The sequence below is a fragment of the Dermochelys coriacea genome, chromosome 3, assembly GCF_009764565.3.
Source record: "Dermochelys coriacea isolate rDerCor1 chromosome 3, rDerCor1.pri.v4, whole genome shotgun sequence".
Classification (NCBI taxonomy): domain Eukaryota; kingdom Metazoa; phylum Chordata; order Testudines; family Dermochelyidae; genus Dermochelys; species Dermochelys coriacea.
In genome coordinates, this window is record NC_050070.1 from 13,495,944 (window position 1) to 13,523,455 (window position 27,512).

Consider the following 27,512-nt stretch of genomic DNA (forward strand, 5'->3'; position numbering starts at 1 on the left):
TCCAACAATCCCAGGCTAGTGTAAATGAACCCAGGGAACCAATTCAGCCAGCATACTTTAGAGCAGCCCCATGACTGCTCTAAACTCTGTCTCTAGGCTGCAATGGAACTGGACCCCAGATCAGAGAGGTGCAACCAGCTCCTTTTCACTCTCTATTCTCCGCTGAGCTGCACCCTGTGGACATTGGGTACAGACAAGAAACTGTCCCTATATTTTCATGCTCGTCATCTGAACAGATTGATTTAGACGGTAAGAGCTTTGTCACCATGACTGTATTTATGCAGCACCTAGCACAATAAGGTTCTAGTACAGATTGAACACTTTGGGAACTATAGGGTGACCAGCTAACAAGTGTGAAAAATCAGGACACATTTTTGGAGGGGGAATCTAGTTGTGTATATAAGACAAAGCCCCTAATATCAGGACCTCTGGTCAACTTAGGGCATTATGACCCAGTGGGAATTAGACACTTAAATACCTTTGAGGATCTGGGCCTATCATAATTAATAATTAAAACATCTAATGATAGCCATATTACTAACCACTGGTTCTTTTTCTCTGCACTTAGGAAAGAATTTGACATTGGAATAACATACAGTCATGATGGCAAAATAGTGTTGAACCAGCTGTGAATTTCACTTCTTTCTTTAAGTCATTGTATTTTCTTCCCCATTTAAGCTGTCCAGAAAATATGGCTCAGTCTTCAGCATTCAGATGGGATGCCAGAAAATGGTGGTGCTGTCAGGATACGAGATGGTGAAGGAGGCTCTTGTGAACCAGGCAGATGCATTTGCAGAGAGACCTAAAATCCCAGTATTTGCAGATACTTCAAAAGGATATGGTGACAGTTTTCTTGTTACTCATAAGCCTAACTTACTCCGGCAAGTGGAATGGTTTCTTTGTGGAGGGAACAAATGGCTTAGGGGCTGGCATGCCAATTTGGATCAGTATGTATGTCAATCAGCATAAATTAGGAGTAACTTCAGAGAAGTCCATGGACTTGAGGCTAAAAGTGGTGTGAGTGAGAGCAGAAACAGCCTTAATGAGCCATGAGTTCCTTAGAACTACTCATACCCCCTGTACCCATGTCTAAGGGAGACTAAGTTGAGGTCACATGCTGCGAAAGCATAAGGAGATGGACACTGAAATGGCAGCATTGCCGACTTTCATGATATTGTTGTGAGCCTCATGGTATTGGGTGTTTTTATAAAGCCCCAGCTCCTAGAATCATGTGAAAACATCTGCTTGTATTTAACAAAAAAATTAGTTTCTAATGCTGGTGAGTGTGTTACAGGTTCCACACTGTGCTGCTCCACAGAGGATGTGAGTTGTTACAACCCCAAATTACAATAGCTTGGCTGTTTAGCTCAAACAGTAGCGGCTAGTGCTTTTAGCAATGGATGTGCTTGATTTAATCCCCTTTGTATCAGCCATGAAAGCCCCGGTTACACTAGGTCTGGACGAGGTAAAAGCTTGAAAATATGAATCTGAAAGATTGAAAATCCAGAAGAAAAGTACAGAATATACAATTTGTTGTTTTTTTAAAATTCATTACTTTTTAAAATCTTATGATTTTTTGGGACCTGACTGGTGATTTTTAATGCTTGGGGTTGACAATATGGAAATAGTCTCTCCTCTAGTTTCACTTACACCTTCCCCTGCCTCCCCTTCTGGGTCCTCAGCCACCATCATAGGCCCCAATTCTCCAATGAGCTCCATGCAATGGAATTCTGTGCCCATGCAGAGCTAATACCAAAACTGGAGTAATTAGCCTCTCTTAACCATTGGTGGGATGGTTGTAAATAGGTCTAGGGCAGATAATCTTCCCTATTCAGGAAAGCACATAAGCAAGTTCTTTACTTTAAGCACGTATTTAACTCCTATTGACATCAATGAAACTTAAACTATGCTTAAAATTGAGCATCACTTAATACTTTACTAAATAGAGATGTCTTCCTGAATCAGGGCCTCATTGAGATACTCAAAGGAGTATGACTGATAGGAAGGGAATGTACCTTGGGTATGATCTCTGAATTTGGCCTATACTTGAGATAATGATTTTTCTGGATGTTTTTGTTAGATTGAGTGATTATAAAGCTCAGCAAATATGTCTTATAAATTACAATTTAAAGAATTTAGATAAATTCTTTCATCTAATTTACCACATTGCAAAACCATAGCAAATCAATATCATGCAAAAACCATTCTGATTACTGTAGTTTATAAATAATTTGTTAATTTATTATGGTGTGTCTTAAGGCTGGTGGAAGTGTTTCTCATTTCAAAAAGACAATGATACTGGGATGGAAAAAACAGAAAAAAAGTTGATTACATTTTCACGAAAAAAAAGCTGTTCTTCTATCAGATGTGCAACTGGGCAAACATTTTCAACATTCAGATTTTCAATGAAAATTTTTGTCTAAATTTTGACCCCAGAATCCCCCCAAAAACTTAAGAACAATTTCATGAAAATTTCCCTCCCCCATTTTTGACCCGCTCTAGTGCATCAAAACAAATGTTCTGGGTGTAAGGTTATATCTCTAAGAAGCATTTATTTTAATTATTCTGCTGACTTGAAGCTCTCCCTCCACTTCAGGTATTATTTTTTCTCATGGCAATAACTGGAAAGTGATGCGAAGATTTACTCTCACGACCTTAAGAGATTTTGGAATGGGCAAGAGGGCCATAGAGGACCGGATTGTTGAAGAGAACGGATTTCTGACGAAGGATATTGAATCTCATAAAGGTGGGTGTGTGTTTCACTTCACAGACACTTCTAACATTTGTTGCACGTGCCTCTGTAGAGGCACCAAGACAAAATTTGTCATCGTCTCATCCAATGTCCACCTTTTAGGAAATGTCACCATCCAGGCTGTGTTGATTTTGACATCTTTTTTTCAGCAACTGGTTGCACTGCAAAGCATTTTGTGAAGCCGTGAGATTTTTACACCACTCCGTTGCTCTCTCTTTCTGCTGGGCACGCATGGCCTGCTCAAGCCAGCCTTTCAATCTAGAAGGTGTGAACTCATAGCCCCTCCCCTTGTTCATGCCCAATCAGTGGGACCTGGAAATGGAAGGCCTCATGCACTGTGAGGCATGTGAGCAGATCTATTAAACACTAGGCCAGATGTTCAGTGGACAAAATGTGTCCCTCCGTGTGCGGTTCCTTCATTAGTGACAATCTTTGATTAGTTCAGAGGCACCAGGAGTTGAAATGAAAGGTGTCTGCAAGAAGAGAATATCTATAAAACAAACATGTTTGTTTCCCTAGTTTAACATAGAGTCCTAAATACCCTTTGATGTAAGATGCCCTAGAATAGGGGACATAGTCCTAGATCCTCAAAGAGATTTAGGTGTCTAATTCCAGCTGAAATCATTATACCTTTGAGGATCTGAGCACTAATATACAGTTAGTTTTCTTTTTATTCAGTATCATCCAGTATTATGACCCAGTATTATTCAGTATTATTCTTACTTGGCTTTTTGACCATTTCTGTGCATTGCAGTAGACAGTTGTTAGATTATTAGAGTTTGGTGTTTGTGATGACATGTGGCACTTATCTATATACAGTTCGTGAATGCTGCTTGATTTCATCAGCTCTCTGCATATTTATGCCCTTATGGCTGTCCTCTGCTGTATTCTTGAATCATACTTCTTGTGCTAAGGAGAGGGGGGCTGGTGTCTGGATGTCTGCCTCTGAATGGAACAGTCTTTGACGATCATCAGTTGAATGAGCCTTGCCCTAGCAGAACAATGGGATGGTTGCAACCTAAGTAAAACCAGTTTTTCAAGTGTGGACTCTGTTGAATGGTAACCACCAGAGAGAAGTCCTTGGTTACCTGAGGGAAGTTTTGAGGCTGACCAGGAGGTTCACATGACAGAAGGGATTAGAAGTTACAAAACGAGAAGGTCTCTTCTGAGCAGCTTTGTCACACCAACCAGAACAGGAAGAGAAAACTGACCTGGAGAAGTGAGGTCTATGAGAGGGGACCTGTTAGGGTTGCCAGCTTTCTAACTACTGAAAACCAGACCCCCAAGGTCCCATCCTCACCCCACTTTCCCCTCTTCCCCCTGCTTCTGCTCCACGGCTTCCCTTGAGTCCATGGCCCTGCTCCACCTCTTCTCAAAGGCCACGCCCCCGCTCACTCCTTTCCTCCCCTCCCTCCCACTTCCTCATCACTGGATTGTCTCTACCTCCCTCCCCCCACCCCCAGCTGGGCTCAGTCTGCTCCGGGGCTGGGACAAGAGTTGTAGCCTGGCTCAGAGCCTGCCTGCCTGCAGATAGGAGGTGGAACTGGCTGACCAGGGGCTGGCACAGGTTGATGACCCAGCACCTGCATCCCACCCGTGGCGGTAACCAGACTTTTGGTGTCTGGTCAGTGCATCTGACCAGACACTGCCAGGTCCCCTTTTCCACCAGACTTTCTGGTTGAAAACCAGGCATCCGGCAACCCTTCCTGGACCCTAAAAGACATTGAACAGATCCAAAAGAATGCTTAAGAGTGGTGAGGAAATTGAGGCATACAGGGAGGGGAGATTGAGGGAGGGTACAGTTTGGGGGTGCTGGAGGGGTATGTGTGCACTGGGAGGAGGTATTTGGGGAATACTGGAGGGGCTATCTGGGGGTTGCTGAAGGGAGACCTGCAGTCTCATGCCTCAGGTGGGATGGAATGTCGCTTCCTGTCATGGTGGCAGGGCGGCTGGCTCAGACCCAGGACACAGTGCCAGCCAACAGTCAGCACCTCCCTGCGGGACTCTCCCTTGCCCCAGGGTTGAGAGCCAGAGCCGGGGTTGGCGGGAACCTGCGGCTGCGGGGAATGGACCAATCAGCTGTGCCTACAGGGGTGGGACCAGTTGGGACACAAAGACCTGCTCTTTCTGAGATGCAATGTCTGCTCAGCAAAAATTGCAGGCATTTCCTCTGATGTGGAAAATCCACCCACTCAGAGGGTTGCCAGGCATCCAGTTTTCGACCAGAACGCCTGGTTGAAAAGGGACCCTGGTGGCTCCAGTCCGCGGCACAAGGAGGCACCCAGGGCTAAGGCAGGGCTCCCTGCCTGCCCTAGCTCTGTGCAGCTCCCGGAAGTGGCCACCAGGTCCTTGCAACCTGTAGGTGCATGGGTGGCCAGGGAGGCTCCGCGTGCTGCCCCCACCCTGAGTGTCTGCCCCACAGCTCCCATTGGCTGGGAACTGCAACCAATAGGAGCTGCAGGGACGGCGCCTGCAGGCGTGAGGGCAGCGGGGTGGAGCCTCTCTAGCCGCCCATGCACCTAGGGGCTGCAGGGACCTGGCAGCTGCTTTCTGGGAGCTGCAGTAAGCGCCGCCAGGACTCCAAACCCCCTCCTGCACCCCAACCCCCTGTCCCAGCCCTGATCCCACTTCTGTACCCCAAACCCCTCATCCCTGGCCCCACCTCAGAGCCTGCACCCCCAGGTGGAGTCATCACCCTCCCCTCCCCCGCTCCAACCCTCTGGCCCAGCCTGGAGCCCTCTCCCACACCCTGAACCCCTCATTTCTGATTCCACCTGGAGCCTCTACCCTCAACCGGAGCCTTCACCACTCTCCCATACCCCAACCCCATGCCCCATCCTGGTGAAAGTGAGTGAGGGTAGGGGAGAGCGAGCGATGGAGGGAGAGGGGAATGCAGCAAGTGGAGGCAGGGCCTGGAAGAAGGGGCGTGACGGGGGTGAGGCGTAGATGTTCAGTTTTCAGTGCCATTCGAAAGTTGGCAGCCCTACGAAGGGCAGAGGATCAAAAAAGAGGAAATGTCTGGGAAAACCTGGACGAATGGTAACCTTAACAGGATCACACTTCCAGAGAATGGGTACCGGACAATCTATGCCCAGGGAGCGAGCCTAGAGGCTGAAGAAAGAGACAGTGCCAGAAGACTCTCAGAGCTTAAAAGATCACAGAGCCAGCAAATGGGCCCAAACCCAGCAGCTTGGTGAGTGTTGCGGAAAAGGACTTTTGGCCTATGATAGTGGTTAAGGCCCTAGGCTGGAACTCAGATAGAGCTGGGGTCAATGCCTGCGTCTGTCAGACTTCAAGAAAACCATTTAATCTTTGCTTGCCTCAGTTCTCTATCTGTAAAATGGGAATTAATAATAATTCTTGTCTCCACCCTTTTTCCTGTCTATTTAGGTTGTGAGCACTTTGAAGCAGGGACTGTTTCTCACTATGTGTATTTACAATGTCTATCACAACAGGGCCATGATCTTGATTTGCCAGCCTCTAGGTACTACTGTAATAGAAATACATTGTAATAATTCACTATTAACCACTCTCTTTGCACAATCTCTTCTTGCATTTGAACACTGTTTTTAGGAAAGCCCTTTGAGATCTCTACAATTATGAATGCTGCAGTGGCCAATATCATTGTGTCAATATTACTTGGAGAACGGTTTGACTACAAAAACCCCACCTTCTTAAGACTACTAAGTTTGATGAGTGAAAACATCAGGCTGGCTGGAAGTCCATCAGTTATGGTAATTCTGGTGATTTTAAAGTCACTATTCAAGTGCATGCAGTACTCATACCATAACTGTGTGCTGTATACAGTATATGACATCAAATCATTTCTACCAATCAGAATAGTCCAACAAATTAGAGGATGATACATATATCTATCTAGCTATTCGCCCCTACACTTACCATCATATTAAGTGGGTGTCTGCCAGATATATATGGATTTATCCTCACAACATCCATGTGAAATATTATTTTCCTCATTTGACCAATGGTGAAATGAGGCACAGAGAGATTAAGTGACTTGCCCTAGGTTACATAGGAACTCAGTGACAGAGCTGGGAATTGAACCTACCTCTCCTGGATCCCAACGTAGTTCCCTAATAACAAACCCATTAAACCTGTCTGAGAATAATTCATTTGAAGTACAGTGGCAGTTGTGTATCAAGTCTGGAGGACATGAACCAAACTAGTTCTGAAATGAATTCCTTAGTAGTTCAGATATTTCCCAGCATGGTGGTAGTGGAAATACAGGTAAAATCCTTTCTGCTCCAGAAAAACTGAGTGTTTCAGTTCCCAGAGTACCAGCACCTCTAATCCCCTCTAGTCTCTCTGAGCACAGCCCCTCTAGGTCTCATGCCCTAGGCCATCACCTGCCTCTCAAGATGGAATCCTGGAATTCGCCCACTCTCAGACTAGGTCCTAGGTTGCATTCCCCTGTTTAACAACCACAATCACTCCACTCCAGAGGCCTTGGGCATTGGTGCATCTTGATTCATTGATCATAGATTCCAAGGTGAAAGGGTCCATTGCGATCATCTAATCTGACCTCCTGTATCAGCCAGGCTGTAGAACTCCCCCCAAATAATTTCTAGAGCTGATCTTTTAGAAAAATCATCCAAGCTTGATTTAAAAATTGTCAGTGATGGAGAATCCACCACAACCCTCAGTAAATTGTTCTTAATTACTCTCACTGTTAAAAATGTACACCTTATTTTCATTTGGATTTGTCTAGTTTCAATTTCCAGCCTTTGCATCATATTATACCTTCTCTGCTAGACTGAAGTCCTGATTATAAAATATTTGTTCCCCATGTAGCTACTTATAGACTGTGATCAAGTCACCCCTTAACTTTCTCTTTATTAAGATAAATAAATTGAGCTTCTTTAGTCTATCACCATAAGGCAGGTTTTCTAATCCTTTAATTGTTCTTGTGGATCTTCTCTGAAATCTCTCCAATTTTTCAACATCCTTCTTGAATTGTGAAACCAGAACTGGACACAGTATTCCAGTAGTGGTCATACCAATGCCAATTATAAAGGTAAATAATCTCTCTACTCCTACTCGATATTCCCCTGTTTATGCCCAGGATTCTCAGAGTTATATTAGCTCTTTTGGCCACAGCTTCACACTGGGAGCTAATGTTTAGCTGATTATCCACCACCACCCCAAAATCTTTGTTAGAGTCACTGCTTCCCAGGAGAGAGTCCCTTATCATGTGAGTATGACCTACATTCTTTGTTCCTAGAGGTATACATTTACATTTAGCCATACTAAAATGCAGGGCTGTACCTAGGGCAGTGTGGGGCCTGGAGCAGAAGCAAAAGCTCTTCCTCAGGTGGAAGGGGCAGGGCTGGGGGTAGGCTCCCCCAGCCAGCGGTCCACACACTGCCCATGTGGCACTAGCCAATTGCGCTGACCCGCAGGGCTCCCCAAATCCCCTAGGGACAGCTCTGCTAAAACGCATAGCACTTGCTTGCACCTAGTTTACCAAACAATACAAATCACTCTGACCTCTTTATTATTTACCATTCCCCCAATTTTTGTGTCAAAAATTTTATCAGTGGTGATTTTATGTTTTCTTCCAGGCCAACGATAACAATGTTAAATAGTGTAGGCCAAGGACCGATCCCTGCAGAACGCTACTGGAAACACACCTGCTTGATGACAATTCCCAATTACAATTACATTTGGAGACCTCTCTATTAGGCAATTTTCATCCGTTTAATGTGTGCCATGATAATTCTCTCCTTACAGTGTGTATGATAAACCCATTGTTTCATGTTCTCTGTGTGTGTGTATATAAATCTCTCCTCTGTTTTTTCCACCAAATGCATCCGATGAAGTGAGCTGTAGCTCACGAAAGCTTATGCTCTAATAAATTTGTTAGTCTCTAAGGTGCCACAAGTACTCCTTTTCTTTTTGCGAATACAGACTAACACGGCTGCTACTCTGAAACCTGTCATGATAATTCTATATCCCTCTAGATTTTTTATTACAATGTTGTGCTGTACCAAGTCAAAGGTCTTATAAAAGTCTAAGTTTATTACTATTATCTTTATCAACCAAATCTGTAATCTCATTTTAAAAAATCAAGTTCATTTCACCGGATCTATTTTAAACAAGTGCATGTTGATTTCCATTAATTACATTACTCTCCTTTAATTCTTTATTAATCCCAGTCCCACATCTTACCTGGGATCAATGTCAATTATCCGAGTCACCCCTTTCACTAAAATTGTCAAAACATCTCTGCTTGTGGCACTCAATAGTTTAGTCTCAACCTGGTTATTGGGCTCAATAAGGGGTAACTGACTGGGGTTTATAGTGGCATGTGTAGAAGATCAGACTAGATGATCTGGTGTCCCTCCTGGCCTACGTCTATACTCTCTGTTCTGTTCCCTCCGTGGAAATGACAGTAGTAATTAGCAACCAAAAAGCCTCCTTAGGAGAAAGTATTATTTATTTAGAACAAAAAGCAATTGAGAGAAAACCTTAAAAACAACCTTGAAAACAAACGTTTGGGACAGCGACGAAACTCCCACTCCTGTCTCTTTCTGGCAAGTCTTTCAGTGGTTCCCCAGCTGTGCCCCAGCTCGGCTTTTTTTTCAGCTCGTCTTCCACAGCTCTTCACCATATTGTTTTTGGGCAGCCTCATTTTCGCTTGCCTTCAGGCGTCCATTTTATTGCTACTCTGGTGATGGAATCGGTTTCCATCCAAAGCACATGGCCAATCCATCTCCAGTGTTTCTTGCTCATATCTTCTTGGCTGCACTGTGTGAATAGATCCTGGTTTGAGATTGTTCTGGGCCGAAAGATACGGAGGATTTTTCTGAGACAGGTTAGGTGGAATGAAGACAATTGGGACATGTGTCATACTTTGTCATTCCCCAGCATTCTGCACTATAAAGTAATGTTGAAAAGTCTCCTATATGCATGTCTAATTCTTCCCTAAGGCTGCCCTTGCCCTGGGCCCAATTCCTTTAGACTCTTCCACAGAACCTGTCAGTGTCCGCCTGCCATCTTAGAGTGGTGACCCCCTGGACAGCCCCTGGTGACTGACTACCCCCTACCTCATCAGAGATTCAGAGAGCTTAAGGCCAGAAGGACCATAAAACCATCTAGTCTGACCTCCAATATATCACAGAACATTAAATTTCACCCAGTTACCACTGTGTTGAGCCCAATAACTTGGGTTAGACTAAACCAGTGGTTCTCGGCCCACAGGCCACTTGTGGCCCAATCAGCACGCAGCTGCAGCCTATGTGACACCCTCAGGACCATACAGGTAGGGTATCTATTGTGTGGATGCGGCTCACATAACACATAGAGAGCTGCATTTGTGACCCACAATGGTAAATAGGTTGAGAACCACTGGACTAAAGCATTTCAGTGCCGAGGAGACTAAACTGTTGTGTACCACAGGCAGAGAACAGGAGAGACCAAGGTGCCACCAATGCCTGAGGCCCCTGCTGTGGCATGGAAATGATGAGGTAGGACATGGCCAATTGATCCTAAAAGGTGACTCTCGGCTGCCAAGGAAGGTGAAATCCCACTCTTCTTAGAGGCCTTTTAAGTGTTTAGTGTCTCCAAGCTCCCATCCTAGCAAAACAAGGCCTGAGGGAGGAGGCAAGATTCTTGAAGCCAGCAGTTTGGTCCATTGTCCCTTAAGTCTGTACTAGGCTGTTCTTATCTCAGATGCCATTGTGTGGCTTCCTTGTTTGTCCTTCCTATAGCCTCTATTGAATTCAAGCATTATAGTTTATAACAAACATTCCCCTACACTAATATGTGTTATATGGTCCATCTAAATAACTACGATATAAGTCAGTATTCATGGATTCTCCTACAGGATTCATAACATTTATTCTGTTTCAACTCTCCCTTCTGTCACACTGAGTTTAAAAGAAAATCTGTATTAGCAGTAGAGCTGGTTGAAAAATTAAATGAGACTTTTGAAAAAAATCATTACTTGTGGGGGTTTTTCTGTACAAATTTGATGTTTCAAGGGTTTTTTTGACTAGCTCTGGTTAGCAATATAGAGCCTCTGAGATACAGTTGAGCAGTTCTGATTCCATCCAGTGGAGGGCAGTAGTTACACATACACACTGTCCAGATTGTTACAATATATACAAAATGCCGCTACTTAATCTACCTTCTGGGATACATGTTCAAGTGATAGAAAATTCATGATTGCTTGGTGGCACAATGCCAAAGGTGAAAGACCCAGGATGGACAGAGCCTAGGAATTCTTGCCCCATCCTGTGCCTCAAGACAGGTGGGGCCTCTGAGGATTTAGGGCTTGTTAGCTGCTCATACCCCCAAGCACAGCATATAATCTTCTTGTGCCTCAATTTCCTTATCTGCAAAATGGGCATAATGACAGTCACTTGCTTTTATGAATTGTTTTTAGATCTTTGGCAGATAAGTGCTATAATAAGTGTTAAGTATTCTCATTACTTATTTTTGCTTACTCTGCCATCTTAAATTCTTTCAGCTATATAACATGTTCCCAGCCCTTGGATTTCTACTCAGGAATTACAAGATTTTTTTGCACAACACAAGTGAATTGCATTCTTTTATACGGCTTACTTTCATAGAACACCTCAAAGAACTGGACAAAAATGATCAGAGAAGTTTTATTGATGCATTCCTTGTAAGACAGCAAGAGGTAAATATGATTGCTGCAGACTTGTAAGTTTCCTTTTCATATTTTATATTTAAAAACATATTTGCATGGAAATTTAGCATTGGTAAAGTATGCACCTAACAAACTAGCAGAGTTGAGCAAATTTTGGCCCCAACTTTGCAATAAGAATTGCATGGGTGGAACATCTGGCCAGCATGGAGTCCCGCTGATTTCAGTAGTTCAGGAGGTCTACCTTTGCAATTCTTGCAGCAACCAGGGATCAAAATCTCTTTCAGTGCTAGTTGAATATCCCTCAGTTAATTGCAATTTCCTCAAATGTATTCATTGTTTGAACTTGCTTGACAAATGTCTTTCCAAATGTTTACTTGGTGAATCCAGAAAGATTCAAACTTCTAACTGTTTTGGTTACTTGTGATTGGCCAGATTAGTCACATAGTATTTCTTCTATTACTATTTTATTATTACAATAGCACCTAGGAGCCCCAGTTATGGGCCAGGACTCCATTGCACTAGGCAGTGTAGAAAAGACAGAGTAAATAGACAGTCCCTGTCCCAGAGAATTTACAGTCTAAGAATAAGACAAGAGATAACAGATGGATATGGAGATGTGAGGCAATGTGGACATGGGGAAGCACAGGGAAACAGTGAGACAATATTGGTCAGCATGATAGGCCATGGTCTCAGTAGACCAGTAGCCTAACTGCTGTCAAGCTTTCTGAAGGCATCACAGCAAAAGAGAGTTTTAAGGAGGGATTTAAAGAAGGACAATGTGTTAGTTTCAGAGATGCTTGTGGGGAGCTCCTTCCAATTGTTTGGGGCAGCATTGGAGAAAGGAGCTGACTGAGGAGATATCTGAGCCATTAGTGATTATCTTTGAAAAGTCATGGAAGACGGGAGAGATTCCAGAAGACTGGAAAAGGGCAGATATAGTGCCAATCCAGCCTGGTAAACCCCCAGACTGAGGCCTTGGTGAAGGCCTACAGAGGTACTGGGGCTGCAGAGGTGTAGCCAGGGGATAGGCAGAGGCAGCTAGTCCTAACTCCTTGCCAATGGTGAGTGGCCATTACACTGCAGTCTGCCCCAGTGAGCAGGGGTTAGATGATGACTGGCAGTAGCCACTGAGGCAAGGTGGGTTAAGAGGGTTGGAGGTTTCCCTTGGAGGAGAGACCCAGAGTGGGGGTACTGCTGGGGTAGAACCCCGAGGTAAAGGGGCACTGGGGTCCGGGAGGGACATGGGGCCTCAGGCAGGTGAGATACCGGCCAGCAGAGGGCGCTCCAGAGCAGGCATTGAGCTAATTCCCAAGACGACCAGCAGGAGACGCCACGCCGGTGAGTCATCACTCTACTACAGGTTGGACATTAGGAAAAATTTCCTATCTGTCAGTGTGGTTAAGCACTGGAATAAATTGCCTAGGGAAGTTGTGAAATCTCCATCACTGGAGATTTTTAAGAGCAGGTTAGACAAACACCTGTCAGGGATAGTCAAAATAATATTTAGTCCTGCTTTGAGTGCAGGGGACTGGACTAGATGACCTCTCGAGGTCCCTTCCAGTCCTATGATTCTATGAAAACACTAGAGTGTGAGTTTGAAAATGTAACACATGGCAATGGAGGCTGGTGTCATTAGTCAGTTGGAGCCAGAACTCGACATCTTAATAGTGAATGAGAGATGATAGGCAGGGTGGGAATTGGTGATGAAAGGCCTTGAAAGTGAAGACTTGATTAATTTGAAAATTGGTCCAAAATCAATAAGATGAAATTCAATAAAGACAAAATCTGCATTTAGGAAGAAAAAATCAAAAGCAAAAATACAAAATGAAGAATCACTGAGTAGGCAACAGTTCTGCAGAAAAGGATTTGGGAGTTATAGTGGATTTCAAATTGACTTTAAGTCAACACTGTGATGCAGTTGAAAAAAAAGGCAAATGTCATTCTGGGATGTATTAACAGGAGTATCATATGTAAGAAACAAGTGATAATTGTCCAGCTCTGCTCAGCACTGGTGAGGCATCAGTGGGAGCACTGTGTCCAGTTTTGGGCACCAGATGTGAACAGAATGGAGACAGTCTAGAGGAGAGCAACAGGATGGGGAGGCATTGATTGGCAGAGCCCGCCGGCCCCGAGGGAGAGTTGCTCAGCACCCACCTTTTTTTCCATATGGGTGCTCCAGCCCCGGAACACCCACAGAGTTGGTGCCTATGTATGGAATCCCTGTCACTGGTGGTTTTTAAGAACACAGTTAGACAAACACCTGTCATGGATAGTCTAGGTATACTTAATCTTGCCTTGCCATGAGGCAATGCACTAGATGACTCTTGAGGTCCCTTCTGACTCTACATTTCTATGATTGTCTATTGGAAGCAATCAGAAGGGGAAGCCAGTGGAGGGATGCATAGAGGGGTGTTTTCTTGGGCAGAGAGGCAAGCAGGCCACATTGAAATGCATTTTCTATGAATAGAAATGCCAGGAAAAATCAGTATCTCAAATATTTGCAGAAAGGTTGGTATACTTGGTCAAAAGGAACCGAATTTCCTGTGGATTTTTTTGTTTGTTGCTGGATTATTTCCCAGCTGCCCAGACGTATATACAATTCACATGCATCACAAAAGAATGAGAGAATGAACTACAAATAATGATAAAGTATAAAAAGAGCAAAAAGAATAGGGCATGATTGTGGCTTAATGGATCAAGCAATGTAGTGGGACTCGGATGATTGCTGGCTCTGCCGCTCATCTCCTGGGTGACCTTGGATTTAGCTTCTCTGTGTCCCCATCTCCCCATCTATAAAATGGGCATAATGACATTTGCCTCCATTATAAGCACTTTGAGATCTACTAATGATTGTTTATGAAATAAGTATTAATGTTATTAAGAGTCCATTCGCATTGCCACTGAAGCCTCTCGAAAAGATACAACTGATACCAAGAAGAGCAGAATCAGTGCCCAGTAGGCTTTGCATATGTAACCTTTACTGGCCAGGACTAATTCAGTGCAGAATATTTCACCATCTTAATGTTACAATAATTACCTGTCCTGATCTCCATTGTTTGCTTAGATGCATGAGTACAGATGGTTGATTGTGCAAGATGGCAAGCTGCACATGTGTGTCTCTGAGTTTGGACTCAATCACATATGGAGTAATTGTCCTGAGCTGACTCATTTAGGTCTGGAAGACCATGGATTGAACTATACTCAACATGTTAGCTTCCTAAGCCTGTGGCACTCAGGCTGATTGTGATTGCATAGGAAAAATACACTTCTCTATGAGTTTGATTGTGGAAGGTGCTGAGCACTCTAACTGCGATCCAGTGAAACACTTAAAACATGCTTAACTTTAAGCATATTCCTGATTCTTGACATCAGTGGCTCTACCCCTGTGCTTAAAGTTAAGCACATGTTTATGTGTTGTGGTGAATTGGATCCAGAGTGCTCAGCACTTTTCAGGATTGATCCTTAGTAGAGAAGATACCTATATGTTTCTGAGGCATCTGATCAAAGCCCTCTGGGTTCTTTTACATTTATTTTTTACTATATACTTTATTATTTAGTAAATATGTTTTAGCTCTCCATGTTATAACTGCCCACTGAAGTTCTTTGTGTGCTAATCTTTTGGGGGGGTTTTCAGGAGAAAAGTAATACCAATGGATATTTCCATAATGCCAACTTAATAAGCCTTGTGAACAACTTGTTTGCTGCTGGCATGGAGACCACTTCCACCACGCTGCGCTGGGGACTTCTGCTAATGATGAAATACCCCCAAATTCAGAGTAAGTGCTTTTGTGACAGTTTCTAGCTTGGCTGGCATGGGAGGGTTGAACAGGAAACCTGGGGAGCTAACGGCATAAATGGCTACAGCTTTTGAGAGAAAGAGTCACGCTTGACAGCAGAGAGCTGTAACAGACCCATATCCTCAGAAGATCAGGCACAGAGTGGGACAGTGGGTTATGCTTACCAGTGGGTTATACTTTTATTTCCTTAGAACCAGATTCTGATCTCAGTTACACCTATGTAAACCTGGAGCGATTCCATTCTACTTATTAGAATTGCTCCAGACTTACGCTAGAATTTTGCTTTTGATAAGCAGAACAATTCAGAGCAGAATTTAAATGTTCATAACTGTGAACACAGTTGTAATAATTGAGACCATAAAGACCTACTTGAATTGTGAGCCTAACCCATGGAAAGTGGGTGAAGGGCCATGAATTGTCACAATGACAAGTTATATAAAATTGTTTAAGAAAAGATTTAAGAAGGAGACAAATGGAATTAATTTAAACAGGGAGAGGGGAAGGAGGTCTCTAGTGGACATTGTTATGAGCATGACTAGTAAACAAGAGGAAAAGAGAACCAGAAATCAATGGATCAAAATTGTTACTTTGGAAATTAGGCCTAATTGGTGCACAAAATAATGAGAGGATGGACCATTCTACCCAACTCTCTTTTGGGGTGGACCTTAAAAAGACGCTTGGGAAATTAAAAAAGGAACTTCTACAACCACTGCGGTTGCAGCAGAAGGATTTTTACCATAACACTCTGACTTTATTACTCCAGTAGGAATGCTTGACCATCATCACTGCCCCAGTAAGGACCCAACCTGATACATGTGAGATCTTGTTCTGTCTTCCCTTCCCTCGTGCGTCTCTTTCCATCCCTCACAATCTTCCTCCTGACCTGTCCTGTGTGTGTGTGTCTCAGCTTTTCACCTGATCCTGAAATCAACTGCATTGTACTGCACCAGCATGACCAGTGAGACAACCCATCCAGCTCTGGTTGGCCTAAGGACCAGTGAAGGAGAGGGACCTGAGCCGACCAACCAGATGATGTGATTGGCCGGGGAATCAAGCTGGGGTCCAGAGCAACAACTGTCATGGCCCAACCTGTCAGCCTAAAGCATCTGTCTGTAACTGACCCGCTGCCCTGTATTCTGAGAATATCAACAAAAGCTGTATTTCCCCAACCTGACCTATCTTATCTCTTCTCTCCCTTCTGTTTCTGCATGTTTTGTCAAAAGCAGGAAAGCGAATGTATTCCCGACTCAGAATTAAACAGAAATAATCCATTTGTCCCCACCAAGAAGGACTGTTTGCTAGAATAAGAAATTTTAACCAATATTCACCCTCTCAAAAATTAAAAAAAAAAAAGACGCTGACAGATTTTCATTGTTTGTTTTGCATAATCACTCCATTTCAGTTGCAGTGGTTTTTGCCTTGTTTTGATTCTTTCCCTTTTGTACATTTCAATCAATACACTTTTAACCACTGGCATGAATTTCTTAATGTGCTTGCCATGATACTAGGTAGGCCAAGGTCTCTTTATTCCAAACTCCAAATCTTGCTTAACACTCTTTAATATTGGACCGTGACAGGGTCACATTAATATCCTTAACTCTTTGGGCTCACATATTCCATCTAACTCAATAGAACAGCAGAATATGACCCTAAGTTTCTGTCTTCCTCCAAACTTGAAGACCCTCCAAGATCTTTCCACAGATAATTATTATAATTAGGGATAGTGAGAAAATTTTAAGGAAAATAAAATTTTGCCTTCTCTGCCCCCACAAAAAATAGACACAGCTTTTTTGAACATTTCTTTGGTGGTTCCCCATATTCCATCCAGCTCTAATTACTTGTTAAATCCCAGTGGTATGTTAATCACTGTACAAAACATAAGACAGAGTCCATGCCCCCAAGGAACTTCCAGTCTCAATAGACAGACAAAATAATACAAGATACAAAGGAACTGATCTCACTTGTCATGTGTTGAGCTAGTTTTAGTAAGCCATGCAACAGCTTGCTTGTATGCCTTCGAGAGACAAGGGGGTGAGGTAATACCTTTCACTTCAGTTCTCACCAGCTTCTATAGGTGAGAGAGACAAGCTTTTGAGCTTACACAGACCTCTTTTCCGGTCAAAATGATGTACTCCGTGCAGCGTTACCTCATACGAGGCACATGCGAGGCCACACTGTGCAGAGGTTTGTTCTACAAAGTAGAATCCTCCATGCGGGCTGGACAGAATTGTCCCACAAGCCAGATTCATCCTGCCAGCTGGGCAGCAAACAGTAAGTCGGGCATACCTTGCATATATAGACCACATACCACCAGCTCTCATTTACATCACTACAGCTCCACTGGTCTCAATGGAGTTACTCCTGATTACAATGAGGTGAGGTCAAACTCTGACCACCTATGTACTGAAGGACCCAGAGTTTGGTTCTATAATAAAGCAAGTTTTTTGTTGTTGCTGGTTTTTCTTTTATACGTTTGCAATTGCTTCCCCTAACTCATTTCTATTTGGTGACTTCTTGCCTGAAGGCTGCTTCAGGGCACCACAGGGAAAATCCTTTGTGCATGAAATTGACAGAGTCAACAGGGAAGCCTAAGTTGCAAAGACACTGAAAACTGTTTGAAATAAAATCCTGTATTAATCACAGGTCACAGTGGCCCACAGCCTATTTCATTAAGTACAGAAGGGCATGATCTAGTGGTCTGATGCAAGCCTGGGTGGTAGGAACTCCTGAATGCTGAACTGACTGTGGCCTTGCCAGCTTCTGTAAAAATGAGGATAATAGTACTCATGCATCTCGGGATTGTTGGGAAGTTAACTAGTTAATGTTTGTAAGTGCTCTGATGGTTAAAAATAGAACTGTGCAAAGATGGAAGTTCCATTTCATGAAGGCTTTTGAGATCCCCCCACACGGGAAAATTCAAAAAAAAAAAAAAAGTTTGGGGGCAATTGAAATATTTTGTTTCAACAAAATCAAAAATGTTTCATGTCAAAACTTGACATCTTAATTTTGTATTATATTATCAAATAAAATATGTAATGTAATACAATAAAAAATAAAATTTCTAGACAAAAAATTGTTTCAGAGAGAAAAAATCAAAATATTTCATTGCAAAAATGTTTAAAATGGGACATTTTTGACATTGCCAGAACTTACTTTTCCCCAGTTTTCTTCCAGAATAAAATTTCAGCAGACTTGACATGATTTCATGAAGCGTTTCAGTTTTAACAGAAGGGCATGTTCAAGCAAATATGTTCCATCAAAGTTTCTACAACCAGCTGTAGTTGAAATGACTGTATATTATTATTTGGCAGGCCAAGTAATAGGATAGGTTACCTATGTGTTTTTGGAAGTTCTCTATTTAGTTTTGATATTGACGAACAAATGTTTATAAGCTCTAATATTATCAGCACCCCATTATTTCTGGAAAGAGACACAGATTTTGGAGAGCTTATAATATCACTTTAACAGGAGCTTGTGCACCTCTCAAAGCCATAATGCACATATAGATAAATGAATTCTGATCTCTATTGTATTTTCTCAGGCAAAGTCCAAGAAGAGATTACAAGAGTTATAGGATCAGCCCAGCCACGAATTGAACATCGAACTAAAATGCCGTATACGGATGCAGTTGTCCATGAAATTCAGAGGTTCGCTAATATCCTGCCCATGGACTTGCCTCATGAAACTACTGAGGATGTTACTCTTAAAGGCTACTTTATTCCAAAGGTGAACAGTTTGTGGTATTGCTTTTCTTGTGATCTGCGACATTGTTAAAGTCCTGGTTCAAATGATTGACCCTTTTAAGTCCTGGTTCTTTGTTTAATGTTGAATCATACTGGAAGTCCCATGGCAGTATTTACAATAGCATTATTCATTTACTATAGCTTAAATAGTAAGGGGGGGATGGATAGCTCAGTGGTTTGAGTATTGGCCTGCTAAACACAGGGTTGTGAGCTCAATCCTTGAGGGGGCCATTTAGGGATCTGGGGCAAAAATTGGGGATTGGTCCTGCTTTGAGCAGGGGGTTGGACTAGATGACCTCCTGAAGTCCCTTCTAACCCTGATATTCTATGAATGCTTATACCAAGCTATAGTCAAGAGACCATAATGACCTATAGAATAACTCCATTGACTTGATTTACAGGGAACTTACATCATCCCCTTACTGGCCTCTGTACTACAGGATGAATCTCAGTGGAAGAAGCCAGATACATTCAATCCTGAGCATTTTCTTGACTCCCAAGGAAAGTTTGTAAAGAAAGAGGCTTTCATGCCTTTTTCAGCAGGTACTTTCTATTTTTATTTACTGCTGTGGGGATAGATATCCAATATTCAACAGACTATAAGATAAATTTGTGAATCTTTACATCTCATCCTCTATTTGCCCCTTATGTGAGATAATCTCCCATTTTAGACTGTACTACTGCTGAAAGCACATGTGCACCGTTGGGTACTCTAATTTGCAACTTGATGGTGCTGTTAGAGTCCTGGCTGCTTTTAAATGATCATATATCAAGGGGAACCTGATAACTGTCTTCAAATGTTACCTAATAAAGTTGTGGAATCCTCATCCGTAGAGGTTTTTAAGAACAGGCCAGACAAACACCTGTCAGGGATGGTTGTGTATACGTGGTCCTGCCTGAGTGTGGAGGGGATAGACTAGATTACTGTGATGGGGTACCTGGGTGCAACCTGGACTGTTGAACCACTGAGCCCTCTGTCCCACCAACCTGGGGTATCCCTCTCACTCTGTGATGCTGTTGTCAAGCCTCAAATCTCTGGCAGGCACTGCACTTACACAGACATCCACAAACAGGGACACACCCAACTGAGTTAAATGAATGCTTCTCCCAGACACTTATGAACCAACAATAGGGAGGCTCCAGCCAATTCTCCCCAGTCTTGCTCCCCAGAACTGTGCCATCTTGCCCTGGTCAGAAGCCTGACCACTGTAAGTTAATTATTCAGTCTGCCCCTCCCTTGATGTGGAGAGGACACACACTAGCCTTTGTAAACTGAGCTGAGATTTCTCAAGCACTTCAACCAAAACTTTAGATAAAATATAAAACAGGTTTATTAAGTACAGAAAGATAGATTTTAAGTGATTATAAGTAGCAGGCATAGAAATCAAAGTTGGTTACAAGAAACAAAAATAAATTTGTTGTCTGAGTTCTACAAACTAAACAGGATTTGAATCAAGCTGAGTCTCACCCTGACAGATGGTACAAGCAGGGCACAGATCCTCAGTACACAGGCTGAAACTGCCTTCCAGCCTGGGATCACCCTCCCACAGTTCGGTCTTTGTCCTCCAGACGTGCTTCCAGGTGTTGCATTGTGGGGGGAGTGCGGTCAAGTGATGATGTCACTTCCCCTCTTTTATAGTTTCTTCCAGCTTGCTGGAAAGATCTATGCTGTGATTTGGGGGGTCAGTCAGTCCCCCTTGGTCAACAGTCTCCATTGCATATGTGCTATCTCAGAAGTCTCCACTGTATACATAGGATAGTGGATTCTTTCCTTGATGGGGGTTGAGGAGCCATTCACTGCTGTCTGGCTACTCCATTGTTGTACCTGAAAGGCTGGTTGTGGGTGTTCCCAACCTCACAACATATTTCAGTGACACACACATAGCAAAACTTCATAATTTCACATACAGTGACAGCACATACAGTCCAACAGGATGTTAATGTTCAACAGATCAAGACTTTTAAAATGATACCTCACAAGGCATACTGTGTACAAAATATATCCTAATTATAAGACAGTGGTTAATATGGGGGTTCCAGGGTGCTGCTTTGAAGTATAGAGTTTCACAATGACATCTTGAGCCTTACATTTCTGTGATTCTGTATAGCAGCTATGACCCAGATGGGTTATTATCCGCCTATATCTGGCTGGGAGGTTGCGATCATTCCTTTCTAATGAGGATCTTGCTACAATCATCCATGCCTTTGTCACTTCACTATTAGGCTACTTCAATACATACTATGGCTCCAATTAAGGTGATCATCTGTTGACTTCAATGGGACTTAAGCACTTGCTTAAAGTTAGGCTTCAGTTAAGGACAGTGCTTATCTAGGTATGTCTACACTGCAATTAAAAACCCGTGGCTGGCCTGTGCCAGCTAACTTGGGCTTTGGCTAATGTGCTGTTTAATTGTGGTGTAGACATTTGGCTCGGGCTGGACCCCAGGCTCTAGAACCTGCAAGGTGGGAGGGTCCCACAGCTTGGGCTAGAGCCTGAGGCTTAAAGTCTACACTGCAATTAAACTGCTCTGTAGCCCAAGCCCTGCAAGCCTGAGTTAACTGGCTGGGCCAGCCATGGGTCTCTAATTGCAGTGTAGACATACCCCTTTGAGGTTATACCGTAAATCAACTCAGAAGCTGAAAAAAGTGCACTTACTGCATGGACTGGTATGTTGTATGTATTGATGACATATACATACATATTAAAAACATTAGCTCATTCTCATATTTATTATTTTTGTCCTCCCAATTATTTCAGTTCTTTCCTTATGGTGTACCTGTAAAGTTTACAGAGAGTATGAACTTAGGAAAGCCCCTTGTGCCAACCTGCTTCAAGCATCTTTTACCTATCTATGTTAAAGGTCACAGCCATATATGGACATTGTACCTTAACTCATCACTATCTATCTAGGTCAGGGGTTCCCAAACTTGGTTTGTGGCTTGTTCAGGGTAACAAGCCACAGCGAGATGCTTTGTTTACCTCTTCCCACAGCTCCCATTGGCTGGGAACAGCAAACCATGGCCACTGGGAGCTAGGAGTGGCCGTACCTGTGGACCCTCAGGTAAACAAAGCATCTTGTGGCCCACCAGGGGATTACCCTGAAAAAGCTGCAAACCAAGTTTGGGAACTCCTGATCTAGGTGAAAGTCCCAGACATATGTATGCTAATTTTGCCTTAGTTCAACATATAGGATGTGGCCTGTAGGTAGGTCCCTTGCTTTACAGCCAAACTACTTTAACATAAACCTATAATAATAAAACAATCAAAACTCTAAGAAAATAAGAAACCTATAAGAAAAGATAAGAAAAGATATATAGTTAAGCGGGCAGGTTAGCCCTATAGGCTACACAAATAGTCACAAAAATTTTGAAAGTAACTAAATGCTGTGGGGTCTTGAAGCAGACTGTTTTTCACAAAATTTTGCACTGATTCTTTTTTATTTTCAAAAGTTGGAGTTTTCTTAAATGAATTTTTTCACAAAGTCAAAATTTATTTTAAAAAATTCAATTCTAAAAAATTGGCAATGGAGAACAAAAAATAATCCAAACTCAAGACTGAAAATGAAGAAGGAAAACAAACCCTGAAAATGGTAAATGAAAAATAAAAGCAAAAAAACCCTGAACATTTAAAAAAAACGGGGGGAGCGGGAGGTCTTTGTTTGCTTGGTTGAGGTTTTAATTTCTCCTGGAATAGCTGCCTGGACAATTATTTTCAAAAATATTACTGGTGCAGCCACTAATATAGTTTTTTTAAAAAAAACAAATTTATTCCTATCAAAAGATTTAGAATATAATCAATTTCCATTTTTTTTTACTAGTAGGTGTATTTATAGGAAGAAGTCCTGTTTTAAGTCACACTGTTTATTCTTGAAGTAAATCCATGTTTATACTCTGAATTTACACCTTATTACTAAGAAGTTGTGCTGTGGTTTTTATTCCTTCTTAGAGTTAAACAAGCAACTGTTTTTTGTTGTGAATTTCATTACAGGTCGGAGGATCTGTGCAGGTGAGACTCTTGCCAAAATGGAGCTCTTCCTCTTCTTTACAAGCCTCCTGCAGAGGTTCACTTTCCATCCTCCTCCTGGAGTTACCAGCTCAGACCTGGACCTCACCCCAGCGGTTGGGTTTACCACGCCCCCAATGCCCCATAAGGTCTGTGCTGAGCCACGTTCTTAGAGCTCCTTGCCTTAGGCCAGGTCTAACTACAAAGTTTGTGGCAGATATAAATATGATGGTCAGAAAATCACATGCCTGACATAGCTAAGCCAGCAATAGCCTCCCCACCCATGTAGATGAAGCTTATATCAAGAGAAGAGTTTTTTTGATGATCTACTTGATGTTGTTCAGGGAGGTGGTTTAAGTGTCCTGGCAAAATAACTCATTTTGCCAGCATACACTGTGTGTCCACTACAGGGTTTTGCTGGTATAGTTACACTAGTGTAGCTATATCAGCAAAGCCGTTGTGGTGTAGACTAACCCTTACTCATGTGTATCTTCGGCCCTCCCTCTACAAACTCTCCCTGGTACACTGCCGTGCACTGGCCTTTGGTTGTGGTTTGACCCATGATTTGTTAAGACCCCATCCTAGCCTCAGTTATACCAATGGGCAACCCCATTGACGTTAGCAAGGTTGCACGGTTGTACCTGGGACTAGAGTCTTGTATTGTCTGTTACGTTGTACAACCTCAGAGGAGCCTCCATGCCTAGCCTAGAACTTGGCCATTCGCAATATCAACATTGCTGTGCAACCAAGAGGCAATGTCCACCAGAGAGGGAGCTGAAACAGCATAGACTGATGCAAAACACAAGGTCAAATGTCCTCTGCACCGAAATCCCCTGGATGTTGCTATCTCCACAGATGCTGACCCTGCATCTTCAGTTGTTATTACTCCCTACGTTGGTGATTTCCAACTCGGTGGGAGGGACATGGTAGAAGTGAGGAGTCTGTTCCGGAGGGAGGTGTGGTGGTGATATTCAGTAACTAAGAAGGAACCTCTGCACTCCCAGGACTGCCCCTGACCTCTGAGACTGTGTCTACACTAGGGGATCACACGTGTTGTACCTTGTGTAGGAGAAGCTCATTGCACACACTAGTGGCTCCTGGCATCTCTCTGTTCCCCACAAAAGCTCCTTCTGTTCAGCCTCCCATCCAGTTCTTTGTCAGGGACCCCCTGCAACCCCCACAACCTCTCCCATGTTAGAGGGAGAATGTGAATCTCAGTTCCCCCTCCTCTTATACCCCTATTTTCTCCTCCTTCCACAGTGGCTCTGTGTGCACCCCATGTCCTAATTCACCCCATTCTCCTCCATGGCCAGGGCTCTGTGTGCCCCCTTCACCCATACCAGCTTCCCCCAATCTCTCCCCATCAGAGGCTGTGTGCTCCCCAGGGTCCTCCATTCTCTCCCCATGGCAAAGGTTCTGTGTGCACCCACACTCTCCTCTATGCCCCCATTCTTCTCTATACCATGGATACTGTGTGCCCCATTCCCAACCCCCCCATCCCCCCCTTCCCCTCATGCCAGGGGCTTTGTGTGTCCCCCTTCCCCAATTCCAGGGTCCCCCATTCTCCACCACCATGGCAAGGGCTCAGTTTGTGCCCTGATTTCCCCCTTTACCACCCATATTCCCCATTTCCCCTCCCTCCATACTAGGGTTTTCTAATCAGCCTCCCGCCAGGGGTTCTGTGTTCCCCATTCACCCCATGCCCCCTGTGATGATTTCTGGTGTTCCCAGCAATGTGAGTCACCTTATTACCCTCCCCCTCCCTCCTCCAGTGAGAGAGAGACTTGCCAGCTCCCTGACCTCTGCTTTCTGTTAGCTACCCAAGCACTCTCCGCTGGGCTATGCAGCCCTCACTTTGCCTTGCAGGTTACCAGTAGGTGCATCCCAGTCCTTCACCGTGTTCCCCTGTGGTGCCGAGCTCCTTAGCCACTAAACACGCACAGTAACACCAGGTCTGCTGTCCCCAAGAGGCCAGCGATGACACCAGCTCATTTGATTCAGCTCATGGTCAGCACTTAATACCATCGGATGCATAGGCGACCTGTGCCTGCTGGCAGTGGGGGGGGGGGAGAGGGTGCACAACTCAGGAACAGCTCAAGTCAAGACCACCCCCGCATCCTCCCAAGGCAGTGCTCCCCCATGGGAAAGCAGCGGCTGCTCAACGGCACATCTCCCTGACTCAGCTGCTCTGTAGGGAGGGGGCCTGGCCACACCAAGTGACTAAGCAATCTGGGCAGGGCGTGTGACCCCACATGCCCCTTGCACAAACATCACCTCTGCCAGCAAGTATAACCTGCTTTCTAAAGACTAAACTCAACTTGCCAGTCTAACCTCCAATCTAAGTAAGTTTATCTCGCCCGAAATGTCCTTTGCAGCATTTCAACCAAGACTGGTTGTGATCCCGTTTTCAAGAACGTAAACATGCTGTCTGTTTACATCCTAGGTGCAGGATGCCAAGGTGTCTTCTTTGCTCCCCAAATACACATCAAAGGCAAGGGGGAGTGTATTTTAGGACAATGGTTCTCATCCTCTGCTGAGTTTCTATAGCTGTTAGCTCCTTTCTGAAGTTCTTACAATCCTTCATCTGAGTTCATATACATAGTCTCTGTGCATGCATTTCACAACAATATTAACAGCCAGCCTGACCCTGCTTTCATTTAAGATCTTCCATGACACTCTTTGGTGAACCAGAGTGTACATACCAGGATTAGGATCTGCTTATAACCCCGTTGCCAGTTGGCATTGAGGGGTTGTAGGGTTACACGCCCATACCAGAGTTCTCTATTCTCCCCCTCATGCCAAAGGCTGTGAGCACACCCCCATTTCCAGCCATTCCCACTTCACCCCAACCATTCTTCTTCTTTCTGTCTGGGGGCTTAGTCATTCCAGATGTCACCAGGTTAAAATCTATGGGGAGGATGAGTAGAGTTAAGAGAAATGGGTATTGTTATACTAGAAAGCATTAACTCAGCCATCCGCCAGCTGTTTGAACTCTAGACAATTGCAGAGGTGTTTGAGTCTGTGGCTATGCTAAAGAGCTGTCAGGGCTTCATGTGTCTCCCATTTTCCCCTTTTGGTTTTATATTTCCCCCCAAAACCAATAGGATTCTGACCATTGATGCCTAGAATAGTCCCTGAAATTTTAGAATTGATTATTGTGATACACACAGAGAAATGTCAAGTCGAGTGTAAGGCCTTCACACAGCCCTGGGTTACCCCATCACTGGGCCCTAGGTGACCACAGGGTCACAGCACTACTCAGGTTTGACCTGGCCGCCCTTCTGTCATGATGGAGAAGCAGTAAGGCCAAATTTGAGTGAGTGGCATCGTAACCTGGCACATGGGCTCACAGCACTGCTTAGGTTTGCCCCACCTTATGAATTTGGGCCCTACACATGTGCTGCCTACTTCCCTATGCATTAATCCGGCCCTGCCTTCACAAGCTCGGCCAAACGGGAAAAACGCAAGTGTAACTGTCCCACTAGCATTTGTACCGCGACAAGCTAACAAGTGTTATAACTACAGCTAGCTTTCGCTGCACTAGGATTGCAACATTTATTGATATGTTCAAAGTACACTTTTTTCCTACTGCAGACAAGCCCTGAAAGAGAAACTGAGACAGAGGGTAAGGCTGAGTTTTTCAAACTTGCCCAAACCTGTTTATAACCCCTTTGCCAGTCAGCATTGAGGGATTTTGGGGTCACACCCCTATACCAGAGTTCTCTATTCTCCCCATCATGCCAGGGGCTGTGTGCATCCCTCACCTCCACTCCATTTTCCACCATTTCCACTCCTCAACCATCATTCTTCTTTCTGTATGGACACTAAGCCATGTCAAAGGGGTTAGACAAACACCTGGCAGGAATGTTTAGTTATTACTTAGTCCTGCTTTAAGTGCATGGGGCCTAGACTAGAACTAGATGACCTATTGAGGTCCCTTCCAGTTCTTACTTCTATGATTCTGTGAAACCTCTTTTTCCTTCTCTTCCAGTTCTAAGACTATGTTTTGGGGAAATGTACATTAAAAGGCTTTTTAAAAGATGCCAGTGTATTTAATGTATTAAAAGTCTGTTTCCTGTACTAATTATGAAAGTAGTCAATATGAAGCTAACATTTCCATGTCTTTATTGTCTTTTATCAACTCAAATATAGCGATAAATGTATATTGTTCAAATAATCAATTCTGATCAAATAACATCTCAAAAGTAGAGTATCTTATCCTATAAATAAAGATTCTGTCTGCACTTAAAGTCAATATGAATAATGTGATGTATTCTGAAAGAGCTGATCATCATGAATATAGAGTGTTTATAAGTTGCTATGTGATTTTCTATAGATGATCTTTTAAAATTAAAAAGCCTGATCTAATATAACAAGTGCATGCTCTCTTTGTCTTAGGTACTTATGTGGCTATTCCTGTAGTATCTGAGAACCTTGTAATCATTTTAGTGTATTTATCTTCACAATCCCCTGTGAGGTAGGGCAGTGCTATTATCCCCACATTATAGATGTGGAATTGAAGCACAGAAAGGCTACATGACATGCCCAAGGTAACACAGGAAGTTTGTTGTAGAACAGTAAA

The 27,512-nt window shown here is 43.5% G+C and overlaps 1 protein-coding gene across 10 annotated transcripts in view; it reads left to right on the top strand.

Moving 5' to 3' along the window:
• LOC119853575 (cytochrome P450 2K4-like) overlaps positions 1-27,512 on the top strand; it is a 49,251-nt gene that overhangs the window by 14,053 nt on the left and 7,686 nt on the right. For 8 of the 10 annotated variants that reach the window (XM_043510122.1, XM_038396798.2, XM_043510121.1 and 5 more), the window contains exons 4-11: positions 679-841; positions 2,597-2,746; positions 6,326-6,486; positions 11,244-11,417; positions 15,022-15,163; positions 18,726-18,910; positions 19,329-19,470; positions 22,916-27,185. In XM_043510122.1, the coding sequence (XP_043366057.1) occupies positions 679-841; positions 2,597-2,746; positions 6,326-6,486; positions 11,244-11,417; positions 15,022-15,163; positions 18,726-18,910; positions 19,329-19,470; positions 22,916-23,103 (1,305 nt within the window). In that variant the 3' untranslated portion in view covers positions 23,104-27,185. Of the gene's footprint in view, positions 1-678; positions 882-2,596; positions 2,747-6,325; positions 6,487-11,243; positions 11,418-15,021; positions 15,164-18,725; positions 18,911-19,328; positions 19,471-22,915; positions 27,186-27,512 lie in introns of those variants that run through there. The other 2 variants (XM_043510124.1, XM_038396799.2) reach the window with 2 other exon arrangements.